Here is a 17,961-nt window from a genome sequence, read left to right as displayed (position 1 = left end):
AATATGGACCAAATTTCCTTGAAACACTCATAGATCAGATTATAATGGCAAAGAAATTCAAGTCCCTTGGTTACACCATACCAGAAAATGGACTACAAAAAGCTGTGATAGGTGATCAGATCTCAAAAATGGAGAGAGCATATGGACTGACAAACTTTTACAACAAAAAGGACATCTCCTATGACATCCAACTAAAACACTATAATACTGTGTATGCCTGTGAATTTCTCTCAAGCAAAAAGCTAAAGAAATTGGAGATGCTGGAAAGGAGAATCCTATCAAAGATCATGAATGCAATCTAGACTGAAGCCAGCTAGGAACTTTGGAGCAACAAAGAAGCCAAGCAGTGGAGAAGATTTCTCCAAAACCATGAGGACAAGGATGCCAGAATTTCTTGGATACTGTACAGAATGGGCAAACATATACTATTCAAACATTTGATTACTTCTGGAACAAGAAGTGCACCGCAATGTGGATTAAAGAAGCCCAGAAATACAGAGAGAGGTCCAAAGCCCCAGAAGCCCTCATGTAAGAATGGGACATGTTTTAAACAGAATACAAAGTCTGGATGGGTTTCATGGCAAAATAAGAATACAAAGACTGGAAGAATAAGGGCAGAACAATAAAGAAAGAGCACAGGAACTGTATGAAGGAGTATCGGAAACGAGAAACTCAGGACAAACAAGAAAAAAAAAGTTGTAGCAGATCTTAAGTGATCAATTTGCAGATAAAAACATTAATACAAGCCTGCAATTTTTTTTTTCAGATGATTTCTCAAAAACAGATTTCTAGAATAAGTTTGTAATTCTGATTCTGAAAGTTTCTGTCATTTTGTTTTACCACATCAGAATTTTTCATAAGAAGATCTCATTAGTTAAAGATTTAAGAAATTGAAGCACAAATATTGAAACAAAATTTCAATTATTGTCTATATTTTCATAGCGTTTGTTTTATCTTTTTTAGGTATATGAGGTCTGGTCCAAAAATTCCAGAACTTTGCCCACAAGATTTTTCTACACTTACCTTTTAATTACTGCGTATGCCCTCCTTCGAAATACTCTCCTCCACAATTGATACACCACTCCCAACACAGTTTTCACTCCCGGAAGTCTCAGTACACCTCTTGCTGGACTGCACAAAGTGTCGTCTGCAAATTTTCTTTCTCTCATCTATTGTTGCAAATCTTTGTCCTTACAATGGGATTTTCAACTTTGGAAAAAAAAGAACAGTCTGAAGGGGTAAGGTATGGAGAGTACAGAGGATGAGGCAGCATAGCGATTTTGTTTCTTGTGCAATATTAATGCACTAACAGGAATGAATGTGCAGGTGTGTTATCATGGACAACAGCCATAAATTGTATCGTCACATTTCAGACATTTTCCTTCCCCTATTTTGTTGCAGGTGTCACATGTCCCAATAGAACCACCAATTAACAGTTCATCCCTGTGGCACAAATTCATGATGAACTAATCCTTCAAAGTCAAAGAAAACCAACAACTTGGCTTTGATATTTCATCTGACCTGCCAAGCTCTTTTTAGTCTCTGAGAACCTTTCCCGACCCACTGCAAAGATTGAATCTTGTTCTCAACATCACAACAGTAGACCCACCTATCACCACCAGTAATGATTCTCTTAAGGAACATCTCATTTTCATTTGTGCTATATAAAAGCTCTTCACAGACTGTGAGGCAATGCTCTTCCTGGTCTTTACTCGTGAGCCGTGGGATGAACTAGGCGGCAACATGATGCATTCCAAGATGCTGTGTCAGGATATCACGACACAATTCAACTGAAATGTTACATTCCTCAGCAACCTATCAGTCAGTCCGTCTTCGATTGGCACACACAATTTTGTTGAGGTTCCTGATATGAGTGTCATCAGTAGACATCGAAGGGCATCCTGAATGAGTCATCTTTAAACCATGTGAACCATTCGTAACACTGAGTACAGAATAAGCACTCATCACTGTAGGCTTCCTGCATCATTTGGTGTGTGTCTGTATAGGTTTTCTCGAGTTTCACGTCAAATTTAATGGAGATGCATTGCTCCTCTAACTCTGCCATCTCAAAATTGACAAACTGTGCAAAACAATGCTGTACTCAGTACAGTAGTGAACAATAACTAACATGTGACAATGAAACTTTTGTCAGTTACACATTAAACACAGGCGTGAGCAGGAATGCCAAACAAATTCTCTTCAACACACCATTGGCACAAAAATTGCAAATGTTCCGGAATTTTTAGAACAGACCTTGTATACTGAAAATATGAAGAAAGATCTCTTAGTCGCATTACACGGATACTGCTACACCTTTCAAACTTTATCATTTTAGATTTCATGACAGGAACTTCATCTTCATTGCACTCTTCAACATCCAAGAAGTGTCGCCCATCATACTTTCTTCCATCTTCTCTGGTATCTCTTCTCCATCTCCATAATGTCCTGGTGAAAGCATTCTCTTCACTTTTCAGAAAAATATCAGAGACTTTGTGGGAAATAGTCAACATGTGGGTGTCTGTTGTGAACTTCCACACCTGTGCAAAAACTGGGTTTTTGAAATTTTCCCATGTTCTTATTCACCAGAAAGTTTTTAGTAACAGACTTGAAGGCAGTCCTTTTATCTTTTTCTGTATCATTTACTACATTTATTGATCTATAATCCATCAATTTGCAAATCTGAGATCAATAAAAATTTCAGCTTACAATTTTTCTTCACTGATAAAGGGAAATATCACAGAAGCTTTCTTAAAAACAGGATTGATATTGTTGTAGCTCTCTTACAAACCGTATCATTGAGACCAATTTGATTGTTAGTGGCAGGTGCAATATTTTTTTGTGGTCTACAAGCAATTTGTGCAAGACATTTTTAGTCATGGGCACAAAAGTCCCAAATTTGGCCAAACCTTTACACTGCCAACACTTTTGCTTTGCTCAGCTACCCATCTGACATAAAAATCATGTCATTTTCATGTAGACTGCTTGCTGTCCTAATAAGTTCCTACAACTAAATGTAAAATAAATGCTATTCCATTGTGAAAAAACTGTACATGATAGATAAAAACTAAAATAGGCAATTAAAGACAAACATTTCTTTTCAATCAGCTGATATCCTGCAGACTGGTCTAATAATAATAATAATTTTCTTCTTCTTCTTCTTCTTCTTCTTCTTCTTCTTATAATAATAATAATAATAATAATAATAATAATAACAATAGGGTCACTCCAGAAGAAATGCAAAACGTTTTTCAAAAATTCAACCTTTGTTCTACATATTTACTATTCCTACTTCTACTAAAAGTTATTTCAGACCGTTTCCTCTATCATGCTGTTGCAGCATTCTGTCAAGATAGCTTCTAAACTCTATATTTGTCTGAAGCTATGTGCTGTTATACAGTTCCTGTTTTCTCAGAGTGAGACAGCCACAAACAGTCCCATGAGACTGGAGATGGTATACTGGGATGACAATTCGATCACAGCACAGTAGTTGTCTGGCAAGAAGACATGCCAATATTCAGGACCTCCTGCACAGCAATGGACCGAGCACAGAACAGACTTCAGACATGGCTCTTTAAGATGAAAAAGTTATGCAAAAGGTCAGTTACAAGACTGTTGACAAATGGTCACAAAGACACACACAAGACAAGGTGCTGCACGCTTTTGGAACAGGTAAAGAATTCTGCATTTGACTTCCTCGCAATAAAGTATGACAGGAGATGAAAGCTGGTTGCACCACTACAAACTAGAGATGAAAAGCAATCAGTGGAATGGCATCGTAGAAGCTCGCCAAAGAAGAAATTGAAATGAGTGCCTTCAACAGGAAAGGTGGCAGTTACTGTGTTTATCGATTAGGAAGAACAGTTGCTCGGGCATGTCATGCCATCATAGCCCTATCAATTCTGATGCATATGTGGCAACCCTTAAAGTTAACACTCTAATGTGTTGCATCTGACAGTATCTGCAAAAACACTATGCATGATAATGCCCAGCCACATTTCGGTCATTACAAAGCTTGGATGGGCAACACAAACACTGCCCTACATCAGTGATCTGCCACCTCTTTACCAAACTGAAGGAATTCCTTCACAGGGCAAGATTTGAAGGTGGTGACTCAGACTGCTAAACAATGGCTGAAACAAGCCGGTTCTGACTTCTATGTGCACGTATAAGAGGCCTAAGCTCATTGGTGGCATAAGGCAGTTCAAAGGGTTGGAGATTATGGGGAAAAATAACATTTTGTCTTTCAAGACTGTATCAATATGCAGTAAAAATAACAAATGAATGTGAAATAAATGTGATGTTTAAAAAAACACCTGAATTTCTTTTCAACTTTTTCTAGTAGTAGTAGTAGTAGTAGTAGTAGTAGTGAGTGTGTCATTTAATTCAGTTTCAAAAAGTTTTTGCACAACTTTAAACACAGGTGTGAATACATCAATCACGTATTTATATACTGACCTTCCTCGCCGCGGACAGCATAGCGCAACTTTATCTCCGGACAGTACTGCGCCATCTTCACAGCCACCTCACCCGTCTGGATTGCCAGTTCATACGTCGGAGAGAGGCACAGCACCTGAAACACAAATCACGAGGCTGAGCAGGCGACTTTTATTCTTCCCCGTCACCCTCCTTTCCTTCTCATACGAGGACTCCAAAGTAGGGCACTGTACAACGGGGCAGCTGTACTGGTGGCTGCAGGGGCAATTATAGAAGACACTCCATCCACATCCTCTGCACACTTCCGGAGTTGCATTCTCACCGTACGCACCAGTCATTACGAGTCGAAAGCACACGACAACCGGAGCCGGGAAAACTGTGCCGGCCTACACTGCTCTCTGGCACATGCATACACAGTGCATTAACACACACTCACATGAAAAATGACAGGATAATTGGAATCAGTAGATGGTACACCGCAATAAAAGTTTTATAACCAGAAGCGACAATTCCTTCTTTTAAACACATTTTTAAGGTTGCTAAATCGTACATCAACGCAATTTTTATAAAATATTACAGTGAGATAGCAGCCACACCTCTATCCATCGGCCTTCGAATATTTACCACTTCAGTTTTTACTACATTAACATTACAGCATTCAACAACTTTGCATATTAGTTCCAACCTCTTCACCAGTAATACTAACAAGTCAGCACAGGCAGCAATATGCCCAGTTGTTGTTCTGCCTCATGCTGATGGAAGGAAAGAATAAAGATTAGTGTTTAACATCCTGTTGACAACAATGCCACTGAAGTGAACATCCACAAATTTGTTCTCAACAATTTGTGGGAAATCACAGAGTACCTAATCTGGATGGTCAGATGGGGATTTGAACCGTTATCCTCCTCAGTGCAAGTCCAGCATATTGACTATTGCACTCACTTCTCACAGTCATAGCCATGCATGTTTGGGAGGGTAGAGAAGGGGAAGAGGACAGACAGTGGAGTGGACAGAGGGAACAGCGTTTACAACACTGGGGAGGGGACTGAACAAGAAACCACTGCCACCATCTTCATATCCTTCTAGCAAGCCAGCTACTGTGCTTATGAACAGTTTGTCTCCATTTTGCTCTACCTAGATATTCTTCTTGTGTTTATATTAGATCTGTTTTTGGAAAAGGTCCACCTTGAGCAAAACCCAATTTGTATTCCCCAGGCAGGTTTCCCTGAAGTTTAACCATCATCAGCGATTTTTTAATATGCTTCTATAAAACAGGAAAAATGCTCTTTACTACTTTTACACATATAAATTTGAGGTTTTAAGAAAGTACTTACACATTTGATAACCAGATGAAATTTTGTATGTTTACCTTGTTAGCACATGCTGTGGACTTCCTGGATTGTATGTTATTTAATGCAGTTATTTTGTTTCACAGTTTGTCACCAGCAACCATATAGAACTTGATGTAGAATAGTTATTTACTCCAAAATTTTATGACTGGGGATGTTATGGTTGCATCTACCATTACTAATATTATGTGAAAGAGTGTGTGGGGGTGTGGTGTGCGTTTTTTTTTTCTCCCCCTCCTTCTTCTGTGCAGTTACAGACAACAAACTGTTATGAAACAAAACAACTGCATTAAATAACAAAAACCCAGGAAAACCACAACATGTGGCATACATACAAAACTGTCTTTTTTTCAAATACGTAAATAGTTTAAAACCTAACATTTGTGTGTGTACAAGTACTAAAGAGCATTTTTTCCTGTTTTATGGGAAGATAATAAGAAGTTTACTGATAGCCCTGAAACTTCAGTGAAACGTGTTTGGAAAATAAAAGGACAAATAAAAATTATGTTTTGTTCAAAGCAGGCCATCACCATAAGCAAATCCATTTGTAAGCATACACTGACAGGAGAGCTTCGACATCAGGATGGGTGGATGGATACAGTTTCTCAGTTCTCTCCTCTAAGCCACAAATGTTCCTTAATCTGATCCAGCCATCTTTTTCTGTATCACCCTATTGGTCTTTTCTCCTGTCCATTTTATACAGTTATTGTTTCAGCAGGCCGTTATCGTTCACCCCCTTTGCTGAGTAACTCCTACAAAACAGCATCCTGCAAACTTGAGACACACTTGCATCACACGGATGGCCGCACTTTAAGCATCATATGAAGCAACAGGCGCAGATGCCTGCAACCCAAAAAATGAACTGCACTCATCCCGCACGTCGCTAAATGTTCTCAACAACGATATCAACAACATGCCGATCTGTTGTCCCCCGAGTGTCTGGCAGCAAGCACGAGAGGCGCTGAGCCCGTTGTCAGTGGAGAATACTTCTATAATCACATTGCTGTCATCACAGACAATATTTTCCTGTCGCCAGCAGGGTGCAACAGTGTGCAACACGATCATGAGTTCGATCTTAACTACTACACTAGTTATTCCTTCTAGCTCTCTGGGCCAGGTGGCAGCTGTATCTGTAGTCCACCAGTCAGAAGCTCACTAAGGTACACTATGTAATCAAAAGTATTCGGGGATATATGGCTGAAAATGACTTACAAGTTCGTGGCGTCCTCCATCGGTAATGCTAGAATTCAATATGGTGTTGGCCCACCCTTAGCCTTGATGATAGCTTTCACTCTCACAGGCATACGTTCAACCAGGTGCTGGAAGGTTTCATGGGAATAGCAGCCCATTCTTCATGGAGTGCTGCACTTAGGAGAGGTAGGGCCTGGCACAAAGTTTGTATTCCAAAACATCCCAAAGGTGCTTTATAAGATACAGGTCAGGACTCTTTGCAGGCCAGTCCATTAAAGGGATGTTATTTTTGTGAAACTATTGCACCACAGGCCATGCATTATGAACAGGTGCTCGGTTGTGCTGAAAGATGCAATCGCCATCCCCAAATTGCTCAACAACAGTGGGAAGAAAGAAGATGCTTAAAACATCAATGTGAGCCTGTGCTGTGATAGTGCCATGCAAAACAACAAGGGGTGCGAACCCCTTCCACAAAATACATGACCACACCATAACACCAACACCTTTGAATTTTACTGTTGGCACTACACACACTGACAGATGACATTCACCGGGCATTCACCATACCCACACCCTGCTATCGGATCGCCACATTGTGTACTGTGATTCGTCATTCCACACAACGGTTTTCCAATGTTCAATCGTCCAATGTTTACACTCCTTACACCAAGCGAGGCATCGTTTGGCATTTCCCAGTGTGATTTGTGGCTTATGAGCAGGCGCTCGAGCGTGAAATCCAAGTTTTCTCCCTTCCCGCCTAGTCATAGTACTTGCAGTGGATCCTGATGCAGTTTGAAATTCCTGTGTGATGGTCTAGATACATGTCTGCCTATTACGCATTACGACCCTCTTCAACTGTCGGTGGTCTCTGTCAGTCAACAGGCAAGGTCATCCTGTGCACTTTTGTGCTGTACTTGTCCCTTCACACTTCCCTATCATATTAGAAGCAGTGGATCTAGGGATGTTCAGGAGTGCGGAAATCTCATGTACAGGTGTATGACAACTGACACCAAATCACCTGACCACGTTCGAGTCCGTGAGTTCCGTGGAGTGCCCCATTCTGCTCTCTTACGATGTGTAATGACTACTGAGGTCGCTGATATGGAGTACCTGGCAGTAGGTGGCAGCACAATGCACCGAATAAGAAAAACATATGTTTTTGGGTGTGTCCGGATACTTTTGATCACATAATGAATCATTGAGAGACAGTTGCTGTGCTGTGCTTATGAGCTTAAGAGCGATTTTATTTAAGACTTCGAGCTTATACTGATCGTATGATTAACTTCCGAACAGTTGCAAGTGGTGATCAGCACTTAACTTGCTCCAGTTGTTTATTAGTCAATCTAGAATTTAACCTTTTGTTACTCTAAGTCATTGTTTCTTTTCCTTGCAAATAACTTATTTCATGGAGGAACTTTTGTTCATGTTCTTTAATATCCAAATAAAGTCATTCTACACTGTTTACCTGAGCAGCATTCTCATTCCATCTCAACCAGCGCACAACACATCACTCTTCACACGCTCAAACCACTTGAGTTGTGCAGTGCTCTGGCTCTCTGCCACTGACAGAGCCACCTTTATTTCTCCTACGATGTCCTTATTCCTGATTTTCTCTCTTCTCGTGTTCTGCAAGGCTGATCGCAGAAACTATTTTGCACGTTCATAACTTGCACAAATCCACCTCGTTAATTACACGGCACTCCTAGCTGTAAGTCATAACCGATAGAAGAAGTTTTAAACACAGGAACGCCCTTATGCCTCACAAGGTTGTACACTTTATGAAAAAATTAGATCCTTTTCTTCCCCTGTTCCGTACATCTAGTTTGACAGTCCCATTCCTTGGTGCTGTTACAAAATAGGAATGTATTATGAGCAGATGTAAAATTTTCTCCAAGTCCTCTCCATCAAGCACCAAGACAATTCAAGCCAGGCCAATGACCCGTGTAACAATCAAAACAAAAAAACAGGCAAAATACTGACATTGCAGAAAGCAGAGCAAACCCCGAAGATATTGTCTCACCTCACACAAGCAAGAGTGTTCGAATTTTAAACACAGCAAAATGACATCAGCAACAGAAGACATCCTGTCATTCTCACAGCACAGTGTGATTTGGTGAGAGAGAGAGAGAGAGAGAGAGAGAGAGAGAGAGAGAGAGAGAGAGAGAGTTAATTTTATAAGAACACCATTAGATTGCTGCTGGCAGAAGGGCAACAAGTTGAAGCCCTGAAAGCTATTCTTTCAAAACAAAGAGATGGTGAAGACTGCTGATGAAACTGGAAAAGTATGCCCCATTTGGTCACTGCCAGCCACATACGATGTATTGCTTCTGACATGAAGTCGTAAATACTCAGGATTCTGAGCCTCGGCCTCCATCTTTAAGTTGCAGTATACCAGTTATGAAGCAAAATCTGTGATATGCTGTTAACATTAGCCAAGATATCTTCCCCCTTCGAAGCGGCTACCCCTCTGGTCTGACGCACCAGGTCGCTGGGAGCTGTCGACCTTGAGGCCACTGGTGAGAAGACTCGGAGACTTCTACCTCCAGCTTGCTGAGCCGAACTGATTGTATCTGGAACATTATCCACCTGTCACAATATTTGGGAGGTGTGATAACCGCTGCTGCACCTGACTAGTATCCTTAAGCAGTCACTGACATCCCTAGCCTTCTTCGGTGGAAAAACTATGCCGTTGCTCATCTCCACACCGTGCAGATCTGGTGAGAGATTACTCGAGCACACCTCTTCTCGTGTAAAAGCACGGTCTGCCGAGCAGCGAGGTTTATCGTACAGGCTAAGCCGATCACCAGTGTGACCTGCCACTTGCCCGACACCTCAGTTATTCCAGATTGACGGCTGCCAGTGACGGCTCAGACAGTGTCAGTGAGTCCCGAGGCTGTGCACCGCAGTCCCACTGGCCGAGTACCGACACGATTGTAAAATTTACTTAATAAACTATTATTCTGCTAATGTTGTATCATTAGTGCCCAGTGCACTTTCCAGATACACACAGTTCTTCAGAATGGGGCAATTAAACAATAATAAATTGCATTAAATGTTAAATTCAGAATAGTGCAGTTGTGCCATTATTTTCTATTACATGTATGGATGTGATTTTAAAGGAAATTGAGGAGATAGGAAATGGTGATCTCCACGATTCTGTCTTTGCTAATGACATAGTTATTTTGGGAGAAACAGAAGTAGCTGTACAGGGGGATTAGAAGAAAGGAACTCCTCCACCACACTCCATATCCCAACACCGTAATGGTCTCAATATACGCTACTGCAATATTGTACTTCCCAGGCAACTGAAAGCTCCCACACATTCAATTCTCTCTCCATATACTATCAGGTTGCCATCAGTAGGTGTTCTGCTCATAATCATTGCTACAGTTTTGCACAAAGACAGAATCATGGAGATCACCATTTCCTATCTCCTCAATTTCCTTTAAAATCACATCCATACATGTAATAGAAAATAATGGCACAACTGCACTACTCTGAATGCAACATTTAATGCAATTTATTATTGTTTAATTGTCCCATTATGAAGAACTGTGTGTATCTGGAAAGTCAGTATCTAAGGAGTCAATGACAATGCTTTTGATAAAATTCTCTCTGGTACCTTGCTTCAGATGATCATTTCCCTGCAAATTTTCAGAATGGCATAAGCATTTAATCCAGACTTTCATAGTAAAGTCAATGGCTTTCTCGAGTAAATTTTGCACATCTTTCATTTTAAATGTGACCTTTCCTTTCACTAGTATCCACACATTTTCTATCGGGTTGTACTGGCAGTGATTAGGGGGTGGCTTCACACCTTTGTGGCCCATTTCTGCTGCTAAGCTGCCAAGTTCAAATTCACTGTAAATATCTTGCTTTCTTATACCAGCTCCAAATTAAAATAGTTTTCTCTTTTACCCGCTGCGCCGTTTATTCCTTCTTAGTATTTGAATTATAGAACTTCCACCCACATCCTCTGACTCCCACTGTGTAACTGCTGTTAACAACACTAATAAATCACAAAGTAAATCCAAAAACCAGTGTTCAAATACATCAGTGGCAGTCTCTTGATGATAACAGAAGGCTGTAAATTTAAGCTCTGCACTTTCGATAAAGATATACTCTGACAATGAGTCAGTCTCCTCTACCAGTGCACTCTTTCAAATTCTGAATGCCAGGTGTGCTTCCTGGCACAGTTCTGAGTGAGCCAGGATTCAGCGAGATGAATAGAAGGACAATTTCCAAACAATGGAAAATCCAGGATGGAACTTAACAATGTTATGAAAGGGATAGCTGCTACTCACCACATAGCAGAGATGCTCACTCACAAACAGGCACAAGAGAAAGACTGTTAGAAAATGAGCTTTTGGTCAACAGTGCCTTCGTTGGAAATAAATAAATTCACACCGTGTGTGTGTGTGTGTGTGTGTGTGTGTGTGTGTGAGTGTGAGTGTGAGTGTGAGTGTGTGTGTGTCCACACGTGGCGCCCACTTGTCTATTTCCGACTAAGGTCGTGTTGCTCGAAAGTTCACTTTCAGAGAGTCTTTTGTTGTGCGTACCTGCACCTCAGCATCTCCAACAACAGTGAGTAGCAACTATCCTTTTCATAATATTAGGACAACAGTGTTCTTTTCTGAGAATGTGCATCTTTCTCAGCTGCTAGAACAACAGGGATTGCCATCACAATGCACCTTCCATTATTTTGTTTTCCGTACCTGAATGCTACGGATTCCAGAGTACTTCAATTCTACTGGCGACCCCATGTGAAAACAACCTATCCTGTAAAATTCTGCCACCTTTGCCTCATGGGATACTCACCAAAGGTGTCAAATTCCTATACAATACGACGAACACCACCTATCTGGAAATCATCCAAATCTAACAGTTCTTCTCTCATTAATATCTTCTAATTGGAGATGGAAACTTCCTTTCTTGTCTACAGGTTTCCATTCCCATGATTCTCTACAAAATAGCTGTACTGTTTGGAGTGAGACACCATAAACCTTCTATGCAGCAGTCTGCAATGCCAATAAGATTTTCTCCCTTCTGGCATCGTCTTTCAACATCATGAAGAAATTTGCACACCTCATATGAATACCTTTGTGTCTCTTACCAGTCATCTTAACTTGCCAACAATAACAGTAATACTGTGCAAAGAAAATCACAGATCTCTTGATAAACTAACACCTGCACATAGCAGATACATACAAATGACACTGTGGTAACAGTCTGCACTCAGTGCAGCGGACAACTTGAACTGGGTCAAAATAAATGTTGCATTTTGCTGTATTGTCAATACTGGGCATCATAGGAAACAAAACTGATTTCGTTCTGACAGATAGTCAAAAGAAAATAAAAATAACAATATTATGAAAAGGATAGTTGTTACTCGGCACATAGTGGAGACCGAGTTGCACATAGGCACAACAAAAAGACTGTCACAAAATGAGCTTTCGGCCAACAATGTCTTACCACTGCATACGGTACAGTTCCTTCTGACTCATGTTGGGTAACGCATTGTTTATCAACCAACGGGCTCTCTTCACAATTGGACACTTTTGAATGCATTTAAGCATACTTCTTATCAAAATGTGCAGATTAGCATGTAGGAATTGTCCCATTCATCCACAACAGTATCTACAATGTCCTGTAGTGTCTCTCATGGGACTGTATGGTTTCAAATCACTCTTTTTAGCTTGGCCCAGGCATTCTCAATGAAGTTGGAATATGGAGAATAAGGGTGACATTCCATCTGACTGATTCTAGGAAGGTGTTCTGTGTTCACAAGATTGTGATGATGGGGCATGCGCTATCGTCCATATACGTGAATCCCGCACCAATGTGTTCCCCAAAAGGAGCCACAATGCGTGCCATCCTACGATGCAATCCAATGGGGGGGGGGGGGGGGGGGGGCAGGGGCAGACACGAATGTTAGTACTGTCCGGGTCGAGACTGATACGGATTTCATCAGAAAAGACTGTCACGTACCAGCGCTGTCTGGTCCAACAAGAATGGTTTCGTGCCCATTGAAAGTAGCCCCTCTCCAAACCTGATTTAGTGGAGGAGCTTTGAGATTTTTTTTTGGCACTTTAATTCCTACTCATGATGGAGCCCATTTTGCACAGTTTTTTGTTGATACCTGCAGCCCTTTGGCTGTTCGGAACTGCCATCTTAAGATACGGAGCATTGTGCTGAGGCTGTTCTATGCGGATATCGGTCCTGCACACCTGTTGTTTTTCTTTAGCAGTCACTTCTGTGACAATTCTCAACAGCGGACACTTCTGTGATGATCCTCAACTGGTCCTGTCACCAGAAACTTGCTCCATATTCTCGAGACATTCACTATGATGTTTGCCTGTCTCATTCCCTGATCTAGATGAGTGACTGTATGGATCGTCTCATATGTTACTGTTGTCCGGACGATCCTGAACCAACCCAACTCTCATAATGACACACAGCAGAAATATTTCAATGTTCACAGATGACAGGGGTGTCATAGACTGCACATACTGCCGCCTAACTGTAGACACATGGATAGTTTCCGATAGAATTATGTTACAAAAAGACCAATGTATTGATATGGTACCATATTGCTGGATCACAACATTCCATATTAAAGTTTTGGCCATATGCAACATTTATTTTGATCACTGTATTTTAGTGGTTGTCACAAATTAAGGCAGGGCAGGCAGTTTTACTGCCCTCCAGTATAGGATGGGTGAGAGCAGCAATAATTACTATGTTTTTATTATTTTACACTGTATGCCAAGTAAGCAGAGATGGGAAACGACACTGGTTCATATGACAGGAACCACGTCTTCAGAGAGACATTCAGCCGACTGCCAGCAACCAGAAGAAGATACCACAGTTTTGTTCTCATTTCTTGAGACCATTATTAACCTAACCTTAACTTGTGCCAGTAGAACTAGCACTGTGTGTGTTCTGTACAAACTTAATTACGTATATAGATAGTTCACCTATATGTTTCGATGACGAGTTTTCACGTATCAAAATACGTGACAAATGGCCCTGTCTTGATTGCATTGACTCAGAAGCTCAAAACTTTTACTGCCAAGCAGACAGCAATCTTAGTATTTGGGGGGGGGGGGGGGGGGGGGGGGGATCAACTAAAACTATACTCGTTCCTTTTAAAAAAGGTATCTTAGGAGACAGATTGACAGACAGGCAACAATGCAATCCTATAAGGTTTCGATTTTTACATGTAAAATATGTTTATATTTAATGCTCAGACTTCACACTGTATCTCATAAAAACAGGCTGTCCAAAATATTATCAAACAGAAGCAAGCCAAAGTACCCTGTAAATGTTAAGTGTAGTAGTGCAGAGGGTAATAATAAACCATTTTCAGTGGAGAGAAAAAAAAAACAATAATTCAATCATCTGACTCAATGTCTTTATCTGCTAAGGTCTAAAAATTTCATTGTAAGCGATTTTACAGTATTTTTTTAAACTATAAAATATGAGGTGTGATCAAAAAGTAATGAGAATTTTTGTTTTTCTTAAGGAATCTTTATTCATCAATATCAACTTTGTCCCTTTCACAATAATACCCTCCCCCATCCCGGATATAATACACTTGTGCCAGCACTTTTTCCAATCCTGGAAGCACTTTGGAACTCATTTTCATTATGGTGTTCAATTCCTTCAGCGATTCTGTTTTTATCTCATCAACAGCATCAAAACAATGGACTTTCATTGTTCTCTTTGGGCTCGGGAATAGAAAGAAGTCACTGGGAGGCCACCTCTGGCTATACGGTGGATGAGGTAACATAACAGTTCTGGTTTTTTTTATGGTAAAAAAATCACAATCAAGTACTGAGGCATTCAGGAGCATTATTGTGATGCAATTTCCACAAGTGATTTTGGCACAATTCTTGTCATTTTCATCGGATTGCTTCACATAAATTGCACGTAACTTCCAGGCAGTATTCCTTATTGACCATATGATTGTAAGGCAAGAATTCATGATGCACTACCCCACTTTAATAAGAAAAAATACCGAGAAGAACCTTCACAAGTGATCGACCTTAACAAATTTTTTTGGGTCTTCGTTCTTCAGACAGCTTCCATTGGGGCAATTGAGCCTTTGTTTCCATGTCATACCCGTATACCTATGTGTCATCACCTGTGCTAACCATCAGGAAGTTCTGGATAGTTGTTGACATCATTCAGCAATTCCTGAGCAATATCTACATGACATTGTTTTTGGTTGAAATTCAACAATTTCTGAACAAACTTTGCCGCTACTCGATACATGCTCAGAACATCCAAAACAATTGCTTGGCACTAGCCAAAGGATATGCCGACACTATCAGGAACCTCAATGATAGTGATTCGGTGATTTTTCAGAACTATTTTCTTCACTACTTCCACATAGTCATCAATAATTGATGTGCTAGAGCATCCAGGGCAGTCATCATATCCAAAGTTTTCTCATCCCTCTTTGAAATGTTTATACCACTCAAACTTTTGTCTTACTCATAGTAGATTTGATGAAAGCCACAGTGAACATTTCAAATGTGCTGCTGCGCTTTATTCCATGTTTCAAGCAAAATTTAATGCAAATTCTTTGATTCACCTTTCTCAAAAGTAAAAATTCGCCGATCATTCAAAAACACATATCAGCTTTTCGATTGTCAACAATAAACTAAATATTCAAAACAGCTGAAAATGCAACTGTACATCAGGAACGTGTGTGCCAACAAATATTTTTAAAAAATAAATTGAAAATCTGATATATAAAGCCCACAAAATATTGTTTGCATAAGCTTCCAAAGGTACAGTTCAGTTCTTTCAGTAGCTCTGGCACACTCTCCCGCAGATCAAACAAATGTGTGAACATTCAGGCTGCCCTTCTCTGCATACATTCAATATCCGGTTAGTCCTATTTGGCACAGGACCCACATACTTTAGCAACATTCTAGAATTGTTCGTACGAGCGATTTGTACGCACCTACTTTGTAGGCTGATTGCACTAACCCAGTATTCTACTAATAAACCGAAGTCTACTACCTGCCTTACCCACTACTTGAGCCTATGAGATCATACCATTACATAATCCTACAAGTGTTACATCCAGGTATTTGTACAAGTCGGCCGATTCCAACAGTGACTCACTGATATTATAATCATACGATATCATGTTTTTTTTAATTTTGTGAAGTACACAGTTTTACACTTCTGAACATTTTAAGTGCGTTGCCAGCCTTCCAGCTGGTTGAAATCTTAAATCAAGATATGAATGAATATTTATGCAACTTCTTTCACCCAGTGCACCATAGATAATTCTATCACTTACTACAGGTCTGAGATTACTATTTATATCATCTGGAAGGTCATTAATATATAACATGAACTGCAAGGATCCCACCACACTGAAGTTACTTCTACATCTGACGACGAGTCTCCGTCCAAAGTAACATGTTGTATCTTCCCTACCAAAGTCCTCAATCCAGTCACAAATTTCACTTGATACCTCATATGACTCTACCTTCGATAATAAGTATACTTTTGTCCTGAGTCAAATGATTTTCAGAAATCGAGAAATACTGCATCTACCCGACTGCCTCGATCCAAAGCTTTCAGTATTTCAAGTGAGAAAAGTGCGAGTTTTGTTTCACATATCGATGCTTTTGGAATCCATGATGGTTGGCACTGAGGTGGCCAGAATATGTTCCAAGATCCTACAACAAACTGATTTCAAGGACACTGGATGGTACGAGGGCAGTTCAATAAGTAATGCAACACATTTTTTTTCTCGGCCAAGTTTGGTTGAAAAAACCGCAAATTTCTTGTGGAATATTTTCAAACATTCCCGCTTCATCTCGTATAGTTTCATTGACTTCCGACAGGTGGCAGTGCTGTACGGAGCTGTTAAAATGGCGTCTGTAACGGATGTGCGTTGCAAACAACGGGCAGTGATCGAGTTTCTTTTGGCGGAAAACCAGGGCATCTCAGATATTCATAGGCGCTTGCAGAATGTCTACGGTGATCTGGCAGTGGACAAAAGCACGGTGAGTCGTTGGGCAAAGCGTGTGTCATCATCGCCGCAAGGTCAAGCAAGACTGTCTGATCTCCCGCGTGTGGGCCGGCCGTGCACAGCTGTGACTCCTGCAATGGCGGAGCGTGCGAACACACTCGTTCGAGATGATCGACGGATCACCATCAAACAACTCAGTGCTCAACTTGACATCTCTGTTGGTAGTGCTGTCACAATTGTTCACCAGTTGGGATATTCAAAGGTTTGTTCCCGCTGGGTCCCTCGTTGTCTAACCCAACACCATAAAGAGCAAACGAGAACCATCTGTGCGGAATTGCTTGCTCGTCATGTGGCTGAGGGTGACAATTTCTTGTCAAAGATTGTTACAGGCGATGAAACATGGGTTCATCACTTCGAACCTGAAACAAAACGGCAATCAATGGAGTGGCGCCACACCCACTCCCCTACCAAGAAAAAGTTTAAAGCCATACCCTCAGCCGGTAAAGTCATGGTTACAGTCTTCTGGGACGCTGAAGGGGTTATTCTGTTCGATGTCCTTCCCCATGGTCAAACAATCAACTCTGAAGTGTATTGTGCTACTCTTCAGAAATTCAAGAAACGACTTCAGCGTGTTCGTAGGCACAAAAATCTGAACGAACTTCTCCTTCTTCACCACAACGCAAGACCTGACACAAGTCTTCGCACCCGAGAGGAGCTCACAAAACTTCAGTGGACTGTTCTTCCTCATGCACCCTACAGCCCCGATCTCGCACCGTCGGATTTCCACATGTTTGGCCCAATGAAGGACGCAATCCGTGGGAGGCACTACGCGGATGATGAAGAAGCTATTGATGCAGTACGACGTTGGCTCCGACATCGACCAGTGGAATGGTACTGTGCAGGCATACAGGCCCTCACTTCAAGGTGGCGTAAGGCCGTAGCATTGAATGGAGATTACGTTGAAAAATAGTGTTGTGTAGCTAAAAG

The 17,961-nt window shown here is 40.9% G+C and overlaps 1 protein-coding gene across 1 annotated transcript in view; it reads right to left on the bottom strand.

Annotated features, from left to right (window-relative positions):
- Positions 1–17,961, bottom strand: part of LOC124719991 (DEAD-box helicase Dbp80-like) — a 149,325-nt gene that overhangs the window by 58,716 nt on the left and 72,648 nt on the right. Inside the window, exon 5 of the mRNA XM_047245218.1 lies at positions 4,456–4,570. Coding sequence (XP_047101174.1) covers positions 4,456–4,570 — 115 coding nt within the window. The remainder of the gene's footprint in view (positions 1–4,455; positions 4,571–17,961) is intronic.

Source organism: Schistocerca piceifrons, chromosome 11 (assembly GCF_021461385.2).
Source record: "Schistocerca piceifrons isolate TAMUIC-IGC-003096 chromosome 11, iqSchPice1.1, whole genome shotgun sequence".
Lineage (NCBI taxonomy): Eukaryota > Metazoa > Arthropoda > Insecta > Orthoptera > Acrididae > Schistocerca > Schistocerca piceifrons.
The sequence above is the reverse complement of the archived record's forward strand: the minus strand, read 5'-3'. Positions and strand labels throughout refer to the sequence as shown.